The 17,066-nt window shown below is 41.2% G+C and overlaps 1 protein-coding gene and 1 long non-coding RNA gene across 2 annotated transcripts; both read right to left on the reverse strand.

Moving 5' to 3' along the window:
• Positions 1-275: 275 nt before the first annotated feature.
• LOC136045615 (sal-like protein 2) lies at positions 276-4,859 on the reverse strand. Its single transcript, XM_065731627.1, is given in 5 exon segments — positions 276-341; positions 710-756; positions 849-1,153; positions 3,265-4,469; positions 4,472-4,859. Coding segments are annotated over 5 exon segments (1,941 nt in total). The 5' UTR covers positions 4,790-4,859.
• LOC136045614 (uncharacterized) lies at positions 1,482-3,225 on the reverse strand. The gene is made up of 2 exons (XR_010621920.1): positions 3,160-3,225; positions 1,482-1,557 (listed from the first exon to the last, which is right to left on the reverse strand). It is a non-coding gene; the product is annotated as an uncharacterized LOC136045614 (long non-coding RNA).
• Positions 4,860-17,066: the final 12,207 nt, after the last annotated feature.

The following is a 17,066-nucleotide window of genomic DNA, read 5'->3' on the forward strand; positions in this document are numbered from 1 at the left end:
CCACCCCCCAAAAAAACCCAAATCCCCCCAAATCCACCCCAAAAATCCATCTGAACCCCCCCACCCCCCAAAAAAAACCCCAAATCCACCCCAAAAATCCATCTGAACCCCCCGCCCCCCAAAAACCTCAAATCCCCCCCCTCAAAAAACCCATCTGAACCCCCCGCCCCCCAAAAAACCTCAAATCCCCCCCCCAAAAATCCCATCTGAACCCCCCGCCCCCCCAAAAAAAACCCAAATCCACCCCCAAATTTTGGGGGTGACTGCTTACCTCTCTACTTCTCCCCCTTCCCTGTTTTTTGGGGGGGGGCTCGGAGTCCTCTGGACCCCTTCCCGGGTTCCTGGGAGGGGTTTGGGGGGGGAGGGGGTCAGCCCCACAATTTTGGGGGGAGGGGACCCCCAAATTCCCCCCCCTTCAACGCCATATACACGGGGGGAAACCCAAAAATCGTTATTTTGGGGCAGGGGTTCCAAATTTCATTTGTTTTTTGGGGGGGGGGATAAAAAACATTAAATTTCAGAGACCCCAAAATATCCTTAAATTTGGGGGGACCCCAAAATGCCCTTAAATGGGGGATACCCCCCCTTCCATCTGAGCCCCCCCCAAACACCCCTTAAATTTCAGGGACCCCCCCCGCCCCCACCCCGTACAAAAACCCCCTTAAATTCCACAAGAGACCCCCAAAAATGAGACACCCCAACCCCGTACCTCCCCGCGTGTCCTCGCCGTCCCCTCCTGTCCTCCTTCCTCCCCTCCTCTTCCTCCTCCTCCTCCTCTTCCTCTTCCTCCTCTTCCGGCTCTTCCCCCCCAGTTCGGGGGTCCGCTTCGCTCTCTCCTTCCTCCCCACCCTCCTCTTCCTCATTCCGATTGTTGTCACCCTCCTCCTCCTCACTCCGGTTTCCGTCGCCCTCTCCGTGGGGCGAGTACCCCCGGACGACGGCACGTTGACAAACGGGGCAGGAATTCGGGGGTCCCCCTCGGTGACCCCCAAAATGAGCCCGGAGGTGACCCCGGTTGGGGAATCCCCTCCCGCACACCTTACACCGGAAGGGGACGTGACCCCCAAAATGCGACCGCGACCCCCGCGGGCAGCTCAACACCCGGCGACACACCGGGCATTGGGTTCGGGGCCCTCCGACTGTTGTTGCCGGGGGGGGTCACGTGGTACTTGGCCACCAACGCTTGGGGTTGGGTGGTTTCCGAAGGGGCGGGAGCCCAAAAAAGTGGGGTGCCCCCCAACAGCGCCCAAGCGGCGGTTCTGGGTTTGGGTGTTGGCGATGGGGGGGGTGTTTTTGTCAGCCGGGCTCGGTCGGCACGCGGATGTCTTCAGTAGGAGCACGGTGTTGGAGGGGAGCGGTTGTACGGAGGTGGTCATCAGTTGGGGGTTGGGGGCGGGCTGGGTGTTGTTGGAGAAGGGTTGGGTGTTGTTGGAGATGGGATGGGTGTTGTTGGAGATCAGTTGGGTGTTGATAGAGCTTGGTTGGGTGTTGGCAGAGCTTGGCTGGGTGTTGCTGGCCATCAGTTGGGTGTTGGAGATCAGTTGGGTGTTGGTAGAGCTTGGTTGGGTGTTGTTGGAGATCGGTTGGGTGTTGGTAGAGCTAGGTTGGGTGTTGTTGGAGATCAGCTGGGTGTTGGACATCAGTTGGGTGTTGGTAGAGCTTGGTTGGGTGTTGTTGGAGATCAGCTGGGTGTTAGTAGAGCTTGGTTGGGTGTTGTTGGAGATCGGTTGGGTGTTGGTAGAGCTAGGTTGGGTGTTGTTGGAGATCAGTTGGGTGTTGGTAGAGCTAGGTTGGGTGTTGTTGGAGATCAGCTGGGTGTTGGACATCAGTTGGGTGTTGGTAGAGATTGGTTGGGTGTTGTTGGAGATCGGTTGGGTGTTGGCAGAGCTAGGTTGGGTGTTGTTGGAGATCAGCTGGGTGTTGGACATCAGTTGGGTATTGGTAGAGCTTGGTTGGGTGTTGTTGGAGATCGGTTGGGTGTTGGTAGAGCTAGGTTGGGTGTTGTTGGAGATCAGTTGGGTGTTGTTAGAGCTTGGTTGGGTGTTACTGGCCATCAGTTGGGTGTTGGAGATCAGCTGGGTGTTGGTAGAACTTGGGTGGGTGTTGTTGGAGATCGGTTGGGTGTTGCTGGAGATCAGCTGGGAGGTGTTGGCCATCGGTTGGGTGTTGTTGGAGATCAGTTGGGTGTTGGAGATCAGTTGGGTGTTGGTTGAGAATGGTTGGGTGTTAGTAGAGCTTGGTTGGGTGTTGCTGGCCATCAGTTGGGTGTTGATAGAGCTTGGTTGGGTGTTGTTGGAGATCAGCTGGGTGTTGGAGATCAGTCGGGTGTTGGTTGAGAACAGTTGGGTGTTGGTAGAGCTTGGTTGGGTGTTGTTGTCCATCAGTTGGGTATTGGGGATGGGCTGGGTGCTGTTGTCCATCAGCTGGGTGTTGTTGTCCATCAGCTGGGTGTTGTTGTCCATCAGTTGGGTGTTGTTGGCCATCAGTTGGGTGCTGTTGTCCATCAGTTGGGTGTTGGAGATCAGTTGGGTGTTGCTGGCCATCAGTTGGGTGTTGGTAGAGCTTGGTCGGGTGTTGTTTGGGATCAGCTGGGTGTTGGTAGAGCTTGGTTGGGTGTTGTTTGGGATCAGTTGGGTGTTGCTGGCCATCAGTTGGGTGTTGGTAGAGCTTGGTCGGGTGTTGTTTGGGATCAGTTGGGTGTTGCTGGCCATCAGCTGGGTGTTGGTAGAGCCTGGCTGGGTGTTGGTGGCCATCAGTTGAGTGCTGGACATTGGTTGGGTGTTCGCAGACCCCCGTTGGCTGCTCGTGGACTTAGTTTGGGTGTTGGAGATTGGTTGGGTGTTGTTGGGGATCAGCTGGGTGTTGGTAGAGCTTGGTTGGGTGTCACTGGAGATCGGCTGGGTGTTGGTAGAGCTTGGTTGGGTGTTGTTGGGGATCAGCTGGGTGTTGGCAGAGCTTGGCTGGGTGTTGCTGGGGCTCAGTTGGGTGTTGGCCACCAGCTGGGTGTTGCTGGACACAAGCTGGGTGTTGGTAGAGCTTGGTCGGGTGTTGTTGGAGTTCAGCTGGGTGTTGCTGGATGCCAGTTGGGTGTTGGAGATCAGTTGGGTGTTGTTGGAGATCAGTTGGGTGTTGTTGGAGATCAGTTGGGTGTTGTTGGACACTGCTTGGGTGTTACTGTTCACTTGGGCGTTGGCCATCGGTTGGTTGTTGCTGGAGGGCAACTGGGTGTTGCTGGAGGGCAACTGGAAGTTGTTGGAAGCCAACTGGTTGTTGCTGGAGGCCAGTTGGGTGTTGACAAGCGTCGGCACACTGTTGGAGGCCAGCTGGGAGTTGTTGGAAGCCAACTGGTTGTTACTGGAGCCCAACTGGTTGTTACTGGTGGCCAGCTGGGTGCTGACAAGCATCGGCACGCTGTTGGAGGCCAACTGGTTGTTACTAGTGGCCAGTTGGGTGTTGGAGGCCAACTGGTTGTCACTGGTGGCCAGTTGGGTGTTGGAGGCCAACTGGTTATCACTGGTGGCCAGCTGGGTGTTGTTGGAGGCCAACTGGTTGTCACTGGTGGCCAGTTGGGTGTTGTTGGAGGCCAACTGGTTGTTACTGGTGGCCAGTTGGGTGTTGCTGGAGGCCAACTGGTTGTTGCTGGAGGCCAACTGGTTGTTACTGGAGGCCAACTGGTGGTTGCTGGAGGCCAACTGGGTGTTGCTGGAGGCCAACTGGGTGTTGCTGGAGGCCAACTGGTGGTTACTGGAGGCCAACTGGTTGCTGGAGGCCAACTGGTTGTTGCTGGAGGCCAACTGGTTGTTACTGGAGGCCAACTGGTTGTTACTGGAGGCCAACTGGTTACTGGAGGCCAACTGGTTGTTACTGGAGGCCAACTGGTTGTTACTGGAGGCCAACTGGTTGTTACTGGAGGCCAACGGGTTGCTGGAGGCCAACTGGTGGTTACTGGAGGCCAACTGGTGGTTACTGGAAGCCAACTGGTTGCTGGAGGCTAACTGGTTGCTGGAGGCCAACTGGTTGTTGCTGGAGGCCAACTGGGTGTTGTTGGAGGCCAACTGGTGGTTACTGGAGGCCAACTGGTTGCTGGAGGCCAACTGGTTGTTGCTGGAGGCCAACTGGTGGTTGCTGGAGGCCAACTGGTGGTTACTGGAGGCCAACAGGTGGTTACTGGAGGCCGACTGTGCGCTGTTGGCGGGCTGGGGGCTGGCAGCGAGGCGGGGGACCTTCTGTCGGTGGCGGTGGTAGTGAACCTTGAGGTTTCCACGCGTGGTGAAGCGATTCCCACAGACACCACAGCTGTAGGGCCGTTCCCCGGTGTGGGACCGCAGGTGGATCTGGCGGGCGCTCTCGCTGCCGAAGCCCTTCCCACAAAAGCCACACTCGTGACGCGTCCCCCCCGCGTCCCCCAAACTTGGGGGCCTCGCCGAGACCACCGGCGTCACCCCGAGCCCGCGGTACGGTGTTGCCAAAAAGAAGGCGGCCTGCGGGTGGTTTTTTGGGGGGAAAAGAGGGAAAAAGGTTTTCCCGTGACAAAGTGTGGCTTTTTGTGAGCTGGGGGGGGGCGGGGCGGGGGGGGGGCGCGGGATTTTGGGGTGCTCAGGGCCCCCAGGAGGAGGACCTGGCGACAGATGTCCTCGGTCAGCTGCATCTGGCGGAGCTGACGCTGTTGCAACACCCGCAGCTCCTCCAGCAACAGCGGGATGTCGAGGGGGGGGCAGCCCCCCGAGTTCGGGGGTGGGGTTTGGGGTGCGGTGCGACGACGGAAAGGGGGGTCCGGTTCCGATGGCATGGCCGGGGGGGTTGCCGAGGAGGAGGAGGAGGAGGAGGAAGGCTCCTTGGGAGGGCGGCGGGGGGCTGGGGAGGCGCTGGGGGAGCCTGTGGGGGGAAGAAAGGGGGACATTAGGGGGAGTCGGCCCCAAAATGGGTGGGGGGAATGAGAGATATCGACCCCAAAATGAGTGATATTGACCCAAAGTTGAGCAATATTGACCCCAAAAGGAGTGATATTGACCCCAAAAGGAGTGATATTGACCCCAAAAGGAGTGATATTGACCCCAAAATGAACGATATCGACCCAAAAATGAGCGATATCGACCCAAAAATGAGTGATATTGACCCAAAAATGAGAGATTAACCCCAAAATTGAGCGATATCGACCCAAAAATGAATGATATTGACCCAAAAATGAGAGATTAACCCCAAAATGAGTGATATCAGCCCAAAAATGAGCGATATCGACCCCAAAAGGAGTGATATTGACCCCAAAATGAGTGATATTGACCCCAAAATGAACGATATCGACCCAAAATTGAGCGATATCAACCCCAAAATGAGTGATATTGACCCAAAGTTGAGCAATATTGACCCCAAAATGAGTGATATCAGCCCAAAAATGAGCGATATCGACCCAAAAATGAACGATATTAACCCAAAAATGAATGATATTGACCCAAAAATGAGTGATATTGACCCAAAAATGAGAGATATTAACCCTAAAATGAGCAATATTAACCCAAAAATGAATGATATTGGCCCCAAAATGAGCGATATTAACCCAAAAATGAATGATATTGGCCCCAAAATGAGCGATATTAACCCAAAAATGAGAGGAATGAACCCAAAAATGAGCAATATTGACCCCAAAATCAGAGATATCTGCCCCAAAATGAGCAATATTGACCCCAAAATGAGCGATATTGACCCCAAATTGAGCGAAATCGGCCCCAAAGTCACCAACATCAATCCCCAAATCATCACATTTCACCCCAAAAACCCTCCCCCACCCCCCCCCTCCCCACGAACCCCAAATCCCCACTTTTCACCCCCAAACCACCCTCCCCCCCCCCCACAAACCCCACTCCATCCCCCAAAACCCCCAAACCCCATTTTCCACCCCAAAACCCCTCCCCCACCCCCCCCCCTCCCAACTCCCCCCCCCTCACGAACCCCAAATCCCCACTTTTCACCCCCCAAACCACCCTCCCCCCCCCCCACAGACCCCCACTCCATCCCCCAAAACCCCCAAACCCCCCATTTTCCCCCCCAAAACCCCTCCCCCACCCCCCCCCCCCTCCCAACTCCCCCCCCTCACGAACCCCAAATCCCCACTTTTCACCCCCAAACCACCCTCCCCCCCCCCCACAGACCCCACTCCATCCCCCAAAACCCCCAAACCCCCATTTTCCACCCCAAAACCCCTCCCCCACCCCCCCCCTCCCAACTCCCCCCCCCTCACGAACCCCCAAATCCCCTCTTTTCACCCCAAAACCACCCCCCTCCCCCTTCCCCCCCCCCCACAAACCCCACTCCATCCCCCAAAACCCCCAAACCCCCATTTTCCACCCCAAAACCCCTCCCCCACCCCCCCCTCCCAACTCCCCCCCCCCTCACGAACCCCCAAATCCCCACTTTTCACCCCCAAAACCAACCCCCTCCCCCCTTCCCCCCCCCCCCAAACCCCACTCCATCCCCCCAAACCCCAAAATCCCACTTTTTCACCCCAAAAACCGCGGTCGCTCACGCACCTCCCGGCTCAGCCATGGAAATCCCTCCCCCCCCCTCCCCCCGCCCCTCCCCCCCCTCTCCGCTCAGCGCCGTTTCCGGGGGGATTCCGCCCCCCCCCCCCCCCAAATAATAATAGCAATATTAATTAATAATACTAATAATAAACCCCGGCAGGAAAAGGAGGAAGGAGGGGGGGGGGGGGGGGCGGGGGGGGAGGCGGAAGTGGGGGAGGGGAGACGCCCCCCCCCCCTCCCAACCCCGGGTGTGACGTCACTATGACGTCATCGCGGGGGTCCATAGGAATGAATGGGGGGGGGGGGGGTAATTTTTGGGCGGGATTTGAGGGATTTGGGTCAATTTGGGGTCATCCTGAGGTGATTTTTGGGGTCTTTTTGAAGAGATTTGGGATATTTGGGTCAATTTGGGGTCATTTTGAGGATATTTGGGGGATAATTCTGAGGAGATTTGAGGGATTTTGGTCGATTTTGGGTCATCCTGAGGTGATTTTTGGGGTCATTTTGAGGAGATTTGAGGGATTTTGGTCAATTTGGGGTCATCCTGAGGTGATTTTTGGGGTCTTTTTGAAGAGATTTGGGATATTTGGGTCAATTTTGGGTCATTTTGAGGATATTTGGGGGATAATTCTGAGGAGATTTGAGGGATTTCGGTCGATTTTGGGTCATCCTGAGGTGATTTTTGGGGTCATTTTGAGGAGATTTGAGGGATTTTGGTCAATTTTTGGGTCATCCTGAGGTGATTTTTGGGGTCATTTTGAAGAGATTTGAGGGATTTGGGTCAATTTTGGGTCATCCTGAGGTGATTTTTGGGGTCATTTTGAGGAGATTTGAGGGATTTTGGCCAATTTTGGGTCATCCTGAGGTGATTTTTGGGGTCATTTTGAAGAGATTTGGGATATTTGGGTCAATTTTGAGTCATTTTGAGGAGATTTTTGGGGTCATTTTGAGGAGATTTGAGGGATTTTGGTCAATTTTGGGTCATCCTGAGGTGATTTTTGGGGTCATTTTGAGGAGATTTGAGGGATTTTGGTCAATTTTGGGTCATCCTGAGGTGATTTTTGGGGTCTTTTTGAGGAGATTTGAGGGATTTTGGTCAATTTTGGGTCATCCTGAGGTGATTTTTGGGGTCTTTTTGAGGAGATTTGAGGGATTTTGTTCGATTTTGGGTCATCCTGAGGTGATTTTTGGGGTCATTTTGAAGAGATTTGGGAGATTTGGGTCAATTTTGGGTCATTTTGAGGATATTTGGGGGATAATTCTGAGGAGATTTGAGGGATTTTGGTCAATTTTGGGTCATCCTGAGGTGATTTTTGGGGTCATTTTGAGGAGATTTGAGGGATTTTGGTCGATTTTGGGTCATCCTGAGGTGATTTTTGGGGTCATTTTGAGGAGATTTGAGGGATTTTGGTCAATTTTGGGTCATCCTGAGGTGATTTTTGGGGTCATTTTGAGGAGATTTGAGGGATTTTGGTCAATTTTGGGTCATCCTGAGGTGATTTTTGGGGTCTTTTTGAGGAGATTTGAGGGATTTTGGTCAATTTTGGGTCATTTTGAGGATATTTGGGGGATAATTCTGAGGAGATTTGAGGAATTTCGGTCGATTTTGGGTCATCCTGAGGTGATTTTTGGGGTCATTTTGAGGAGATTTGAGGGATTTTGGTCAATTTTGGGTCATCCTGAGGTGATTTTTGGGGTCATTTTGAGGAGATTTGAGGGATTTTGGTCAATTTTGGGTCATCCTGAGGTGATTTTTGGGGTCATTTTGAGGAGATTTGAGGGATTTTGGTCAATTTTGGGTCATCCTGAGGTGATTTTTGGGGTCATTTTGAGGAGATTTGAGGGATTTTGGTCGATTTTGGGTCATCCTGAGGTGATTTTTGGGGTCATTTTGAAGAGATTTGAGGGATTTGGGTCAATTTTGGGTCATCCTGAGGTGATTTTTGGGGTCATTTTGAGGAAATTTGAGGGATTTTGGTCGATTTTTGGTCATCCTGAGGTGATTTTTGGGGTCATTTTGAGGAGATTTGAGGGATTTTGGTCAATTTTGGGTCATCCTGAGGTGATTTTTGGGGTCATTTTGAGGAGATTTGAGGGATTTTGGTCAATTTTGGGTCATCCTGAGGTGATTTTTGGGGTCATTTTGAGGAGATTTGAGGGATTTTGGTCAATTTGGGGTCATCCTGAGGTGATTTTTGGGGTCATTTTGAGGAGATTTGAGGGATTTTGGTCAATTTTGGGTCATCCTGAGGTGATTTTTGGGGTCATTTTGAGGAGATTTGAGGGATTTTGGTCAATTTTGGGTCATCCTGAGGTGATTTTTGGGGTCTTTTTGAGGAGATTTGAGGGATTTTGGTCGATTTTGGGTCATCCTGAGGTGATTTTTGGGGTCATTTTGAAGAGATTTGAGGGATTTGGGTCAATTTTGGGTCATCCTGAGGTGATTTTTGGGGTCATTTTGAGGAGATTTGAGGGATTTTGGTCAATTTGGGGTCATCCTGAGGTGATTTTTGGGGTCATTTTGAGGAGATTTGAGGGATTTTGGTCAATTTTGGGTCATCCTGAGGTGATTTTTGGGGTCATTTTGAGGAGATTTGAGGGATTTTGGCCAATTTTGGTCATCCTGAGGTGATTTTTGGGGTCATTTTGAAGAGATTTGAGGGATTTTGGTCAATTTTGGGTCATTTTGAGGATATTTGGGGGATAATTCTGAGGAGATTTGAGGGATTTTGGTCAATTTTGGGTCATCCTGAGGTGATTTTTGGGGTCATTTTGAGGAGATTTGGGATATTTGAGTCAATTTTGGGTCATCCTGAGGTGATTTTTGGGATCATTTTGAGGAGATTTGAGGGATTTTGGGTCAATCTGCAGTTGATTTTAGGTTTTTTTCCGGGGGGGGGGCCAATTTTGAGGACATTTGATGGATATTTCTCAATTCCAGGCCTCCCAACTTTCTTTAATCTCCAATTCCCAGCAGATTCGAGTGGATTTTAGACCATTTTATTCCCATGTCCATCCTTTCCCCTCATTTCTCACCCAATCCCCATTCCCCCCCCCCCTTCAACCCCCCTTCACCCCCCACAACCCCCCTAAAAAACCCCCCACCACAACAAAAACCCCCAAATCTCCTAAAAATACCCATTAAAACCCAAAAAAAACAAAACAAAAAGCACAAACGCACCGTATCGGAGCGGCTGTGGCCGACGCTGCTTCAACCGCGGCATTGAGGGGACCCCGAGCGGGGCCCCTCAGCGCCACGCCCCCGATTCCTTCTTTTTCCTTTTTTTTCTCTTTATTTCTCCCCTTTTTTTTTCCTTTTTTTCTTTTTTTTTTCCCTTTTCTTTTGTTTCTTTTACCTCCCCCCCCCCCCCCCCCCCCCCTTTTCGGGCTTTCCCTTTCCCACGTAGGCCGCGGTTGCTAAGGGCCCTCACGCCGTTGCTAAGCGACGCAGCCAATCAAATCGCGTTGCTAGGCAGATCACCCGCCCCAAACAACCACTACGGCGGCGCGCGGTGGACAAAAGGCCTCGAGACGCGAACGCGCTGCGGCCACCCTATAAAATTTTGGGGTGAAAAAGGGGGAAATCGGGTTTTTTTTGTAGTTTGTAAGATTTCCTTCCCCCCCACACACACCCCGAGGGGTTTTCCCCCTCACGCAGAGGGTGTTTTCCTCCGGGGCGTCTGCACACGTCGTTTCGGGGTGAAAACAGAGCGCAAAGAGCGGGGGTTTTCTATCAGGACTTTTATTCGATGCGGATTTATCGCGTCCAGCCCAATCCCGATCCCAACCCGATCCCGATCCTGATCCCAATCCTGATCCCGATTCTGATCCACATCCCGATCCCAATCCAATCCCCATCCCCATTCTGACCCCCATCCCGATCCCCATCCCCATCCTGATCCCGATTCTGATCCCAATCTCCATCCTGATCCCGATTCTGATCCCAATCCCAATCCCCATTCCCATCCCCATCCTGATCCCGATTCTGATCCCAATCCCAATCCCCATCCCCATCCCCATCCCCATCCTGATCCCGATTCTGATCCCAATCCCGATCCCAATCCCTATCCTGATCCCGATCCCAATCCCAATCCCAATCCTGATCCCCACCCCCATCCGGATCCCGATTCTGATCCCAATCCCGATCCCGATCCCCATCCCCATCCTGATCCCAATCCCAATCCCGACCCTGATCCCGATCCCAATCCCTATCCTGATCCCAATCCCTATCCTGATCCCGATCCCAATCCCAATCCCAATCCTGATCCCCATCCTGATCCCGATTCTGATCCCAATCCCAATCCCGATCCTATCCCCATCCCCATCCTGATCCCAATCCTGACCCTGATCCCGATCCCAATCCCAATCCCAATCCTGATCCCCATCCCAATCCTGATCCCGATTCTGATCCCAATCCCAATCCCGATCCTATCCCCATCCCCATCCTGATCCCAATCCCAATCCTGACCCTGATCCCGATCCCAATCCCCATCCTGATCCCAATCCTGACCCTGATCCCGATCCCAATCCCAATCCCAATCCTGATCCCCATCCCAATCCTGATCCCGATTCTGATCCCAATCCCAATCCCGATCCTATCCCCATCCCCATCCTGATCCCAATCCCAATCCCGATCCTATCCCCATCCCCATCCTGATCCCAATCCCAATCCTGATCCCGATCCCAATCCCTATCCTGATCCCGATCCCAATCCCAATCCCAATCCTGATCCCCACCCCCATCCGGATCCGATCCCGATCCCAATCCCCGTCCCTGTCCTGATCCTGATCCCGATCCCTGTCCCAACCCCCATCCCGATCCCGATCTGATCCCCATCCCGATCCCGATCCCAATCCCCATCCCGATCCCGATCTGATCCCCATCCCAATCCCGATCTGATCCCAATCTCAATCCCCATATCTGTGTCCCAGTCCTGATCCCAATCCCGATCCCGATCTGATCCTTATCCCGATCCTGATCCGATCCCGATCCCAATCCCAATCCTGATGTGATCCCCATCCCGATCCTGATCCGATCCCGATCCTGATCCCAATCCCAATCCCGATTCCAATCCCAATCCCGATCCCCATCCCTATCCCAACCCCGATCCCAATCCCAAGCCTGGTCTCGATCCCAATCGCAATCCCGATCCCCATCCCTATCCCAATATTTTATTTTATTATTTTTATTTTATTTCATTTATTTATTTTATTTTATTAATTTTATAATTTTATTTTATTTTATTTTATTTTATTTTATTTTTATTTATTTTATTTTATTTTATTTTATTTTATTTTATTTTATTTTTATTTTATTTTATTTTACTTTATTTTATTTTATTTTATTTTATTTTATTTCATTTTATTTTATTATTTAATCTCATTTTATTTTATTATTTTATTTTATTTTATTTTATTTTATTTTATTTTATTTTATTTTATTTTATTTTATTTTATTTTATTTTATTTTATTTTAATTTTATTTTATTTTACTTTATTTAATTTTTATTTTATTTCATTTTATTTCATTTTATTTTATTATTTAATCTCATTTTATTTTATTTTATTATTTTATTTTATTTTATTTTTATTTTATTTTACTTTATCTTTATTTAATTTTTATTTTATTTCATTTTATTTCATTTTATTTTATTATTTAATCTCATTTTATTATTTTATCTTATTTTATTTTATTTTATTTTATTTTATTTTATTTTTTTTATTTTTATTTTATTTCATTTTACTTTATTTAATTTTTATTTAATTTTATTTTATTTCATTTTATTTTATTATTTAATCTCATTTTATTTTATTTTATTATTTTATTTTACTTTTATTTCATTTTATTTTATTATTTTATTATTTTATTTTTATTTTATTTTATTTTATTTTATTTTATTTTATTTTATTTTATTTTATTTTATTTTATTTTATTTTATTTCATTTTATTTTATTATTTAATCTCATTTTATTTTATTATTTTATTTTATTTCATTTTATTTCATTTTACTTCATTTATTATTCTCATTATTTTATTTCATTATTTATATTTTAATAATTTTAATCCTATTAACATTATTTCTTCATTTATTCTTTATTTTATTATTTTACTTCACTTAATTTCTATTAATTACCTCCTATTAATTCCTTCATTAATTCCCTTTCTATCGTTTCACGCCATTATTAAGATTAATATTTTCTTATTTCTTAATTTATTATTAATTATTTGTTATTTCTTTTCCTTTTTCAAATGATCATTTCAACGCAATTAATATTTTTATTCATTTATTTTCTTTTTAATTTGATATTATTTTCATTTAATAATTCTATTAATCATTAATTAATTAATTACTTTTTATTAATGCATTTATTTTCTTTATTTCTTTATTTCTTTATTTTAACCTCCATCAATTTTCTTTTTATCTTCCTATAATATTAATAATACATATATTAATTAATGTAAACCCAATTTCATAATATAATATATTAAAATATTCTATAATGTATTTATTTACGATTATTAATTTATATTTCCATTAATATTTTCATTTTTGATTTCTATTTTTTAAATCCTTTTTTCCCCTTTTTTATTCCTTTAATTTTTAATTCCCATTAATTTCCGTTTAATTTTCTGATTTCATTATTTTCCCATTATTAATTTCCAATTATTAATTTCCAATTAATTATTAATTTCCCATTATTAATTTCCCATTATTAATTCCCTCCACTTAATACATTTATTTTTTCCTTTTATTTCCCATTTATTTCCTTTCTTCATTTCGTTATCCATAATTCTTTTAATAATCTAATAATCTATTAATTAAAACAATAATTAATTAATTAAACTTCTAATAAATATGAATTATTAATAAAAACTGATTAATAAAATTTAATAATACCAACTCATGTCACAAACGTAAATAAATACACAATACGATATAAATAAAATTAATCCAATATAAAATATTTAAATCATTATTTATTTCTATATAAAATAAACGAAATATTAACGAATTAATAATTTAATATATTTATTAATACATATTAATTTATTCCGTATGAATTTATTTCTGTTTCGTTTCAATTCGTTCTTTTTCCCCCATTTATTTCATTCTCTTTATTTCCTTTATTTAATTTATTGCGAATATTTCATTTGATTCCCATTTTATATCCCATTATTATTTAATTATTTGATGCATTAATCGATTTTATTAATGAATTATTTCCCTTTCTGTGTTTCAATTTCTCCCAATTCAAATCCGATTTCGACTTTATTATTTTTAATTTCCAATTTCTATTTCCGATTCCCAAATTTCTAATTTTATCAATTTCTCATTTTTATTAATTATTAATAATCTTTATTAATCTATAAATTCTATATTTCTAATTTCTATTTTTTATTTCTAATTTTTATTTTCTCAAATTTCCGATTTTTAATTTCAATTTAATTTCAATTTCTAATTCGGACATGATGATTTTTTAATTGCCGTTTTGATATCCGGTTTTAATTTCTTATTTTCTTATTTTATTTCTTTTATTAATAATTCCTTTTATTTTTTATTAATATAAAACTTTTATTAATAATTATTTTATTTCGGGCTTTCATATTTTATTTTATTATTCAATTTCATCAAAAATCAATATTTTAACATTAATCATTTTTATTATATTATTATTTTATTTTCTCTCTTTTTTATCTCATTAATTCCCATTTTATTTCATTATTATGCTTAAATTTCTATTAAAATTAATTATTAATTATTAATTATTAATTATTAATTATTAATTATTTCAAACCTTTTTTCTTGTATCCTAATTATTTTCTATTTCTAATTTTTATTATTTATTTATTTTTATTTCTTATTTCATTATTCTCATTAATTATTTAATCACTCGTTAATTATTTAATCAATTAATTATTTAATAAAAATTTCCATTTTTATTCCTTTTATTTTCATTTCGATTTGATTCGTTTTTAATATTTCGATTGTTATTTTATTTTCCACTTTCTAATTTTAATTAATTTTATTTAAATTAGATTTTAATTTTAATTAATTGGGTTCAATTTTTTATTCCTTTTTTAATTATCTCATTTCTATTTATTTTAATTATTTATCATTTTATTTCATCGTTACTTCCGTAATTTCATTATTTATTAGCGATCTCTATTTTTTATTTATTAATAATTATTAATTTTTAATTAACAGATAATTGTTTTCATTCCTATTTTTATATCTCTATGGTTTTAATTTTTTTATATTAATTTTCATTATTCATTTATAATCATTTATTATCGATTTTTATTTCTTCATCATTATTAATTTAATTTTTAATTCATTATTTAACTATTTTATTTAATCATTTCATTATTTTTAATATTTATTTAATTAATCGTTTCATTTATATATATAATTAATATTTTTATTTTCGTTAATTATTTTCTTTACAATTTTTATCCTTATTTATTTCTGTTTTATTAATTAATACTTTTTATTTTTGTCATCTATTAATTTCCAATATTTTATTACCAACATCCAATTTTCATTTGTCATTAATTCTATTTCTTTAATTACTTACTTAATTATTACTTAATTTCTTTAATTACTTATTATTTCTCCCCCCCTCCTCTTTTTTTTTCCTTTTATTAATAGCAATCGAAACTGTAACGGTTATTAATAATAATAATAACAGTAATAATAACAGTACTATTATTAGCAAGAATAACACAGATGTTTTTAATTAATGAGTCATAGAAAATAATAATGGGATATTAATAAGGAAAATAATAACAATAATATATATAATCCATATATTTATATAATAATCATATAATAATAATTAATAACAATATAAATTAATCTGCCATTAAATTAATACTTCTAATAAACGAAGGATAATTTAATAAATAATAATATCTAATAATTATTAATAAAAAATAATCTATAGATATCCTCAACGTTCTTCAGAACAGCAGCAAAATTATTAATTATTATTAATTATTTACCAATAATTACTGGACACTACTTCTCTCCGATGAATTAATAATTTAAATTTAATAATGTAATAATTTAATAGTTTAATAATAAATTAGACAGTAGATATCCTTAATATTCCTAATAATGATGGCAATAATAGCGTTATAGGATTTATCAATTACTAATTAATAACTAATAGTTAATTAACTATATAATTATATATAATTTTATATAAATATATATAATAAATATATAATATCTAATGCATAATATATTTAATTATATATTTAGGAATGCATTTTAATATGTTTATTAATCATAAATAATTTAAAATTAATAAGATTTTAAATCACAATGTAATTAATTTTTAATTTAAAATTATTATTGAAAATAATAGTTATTAATAAATGCAATAATATATAATAAATATAATATATAATAAACATTATATAATATGTATTAATAATTAATAAATAATAAATAATAAATAATAATAAGTAAAAGTAATAAGTAATAAGTAATAAATAATAAATAATAAATAGAACCGATAATGTATAATCATAAATTAATACAAATAAAACCAAGTATTAAAAATCAAATAATCGGAATAAAATAAATTAATCTGGAAATTAATAACCCGTCGCATATTAATAACCGCGATTAATTAATTAATTTTTCTCACCCTTAATTAATCCCCCATTGTTCGCTGCGTCGTCACCCCATGGTGTCACATTTCCCCCCAGATCCCCCCTTATTAATTGCTAATTAATTATTATTCCCCCCCCTCCCCCCCGAAATTTGGGGTGAAATCGCGATATTAAGTTAATTAATAAATAAATCAATTAGTCTTTTTATTCTTTAATAACATATCTTTTATATCTTTTTATTAATAATCCAACGGATTGAACGATGGGTAATTATCAGTAATTATTAATCTCATCGCAAATTAATCGTGCTTATCATTTGCTCTTTTAATAATTAGATATTAATTGGAATTATTAGAAACGTTGAAAACGGAGCGTATTTATCATTAAGTATATTTATTATCTCTATAATAATTTCTATCTTATTAATTTATGTATCTAACTATTATTTATTAATATTTATAATTTCTTGTGCCCGTCCTTGAATTATTTTCTAATTAGTCTCAAAATCTTTTGATAATTTAATAATTAGAAATTAATTGGAGTTATCAGAGACATTTAGTGCTGATTAATTGATGATAATATCATCAATTATTTCTATTATTAGATATTTAATTAATTTCATGCGTTTATCCCTGATTTTTTTTTCTAATTAGCTTCAGAATTAATCGTATATATCACCTGGTCTTTTAATAATTAATAATTAGTTGTAATTATCGGCAATTTTTTGAATTAATAGTACTTATTAATAAGAGTTTTTATTAATAGATATTTCTAATTAATTTCCTGTGTTTATCCTCGAAACTGTTTTCTAATTAGCTTCAGAATTAATTGTATTCATCATTCAGCTGTTTAATAATTAGAATTAATTGCATTAATCGTTCAGCTGTTTAATTATTAGAAATTATTCGGAACTATTAGAAGTCAGAA

The sequence above is a fragment of the Cyrtonyx montezumae genome, unplaced genomic scaffold (assembly GCF_038088225.1).
Source record: "Cyrtonyx montezumae isolate F1298 unplaced genomic scaffold, pur_monq_1.0 scaffold_149, whole genome shotgun sequence".
Lineage (NCBI taxonomy): Eukaryota > Metazoa > Chordata > Aves > Galliformes > Odontophoridae > Cyrtonyx > Cyrtonyx montezumae.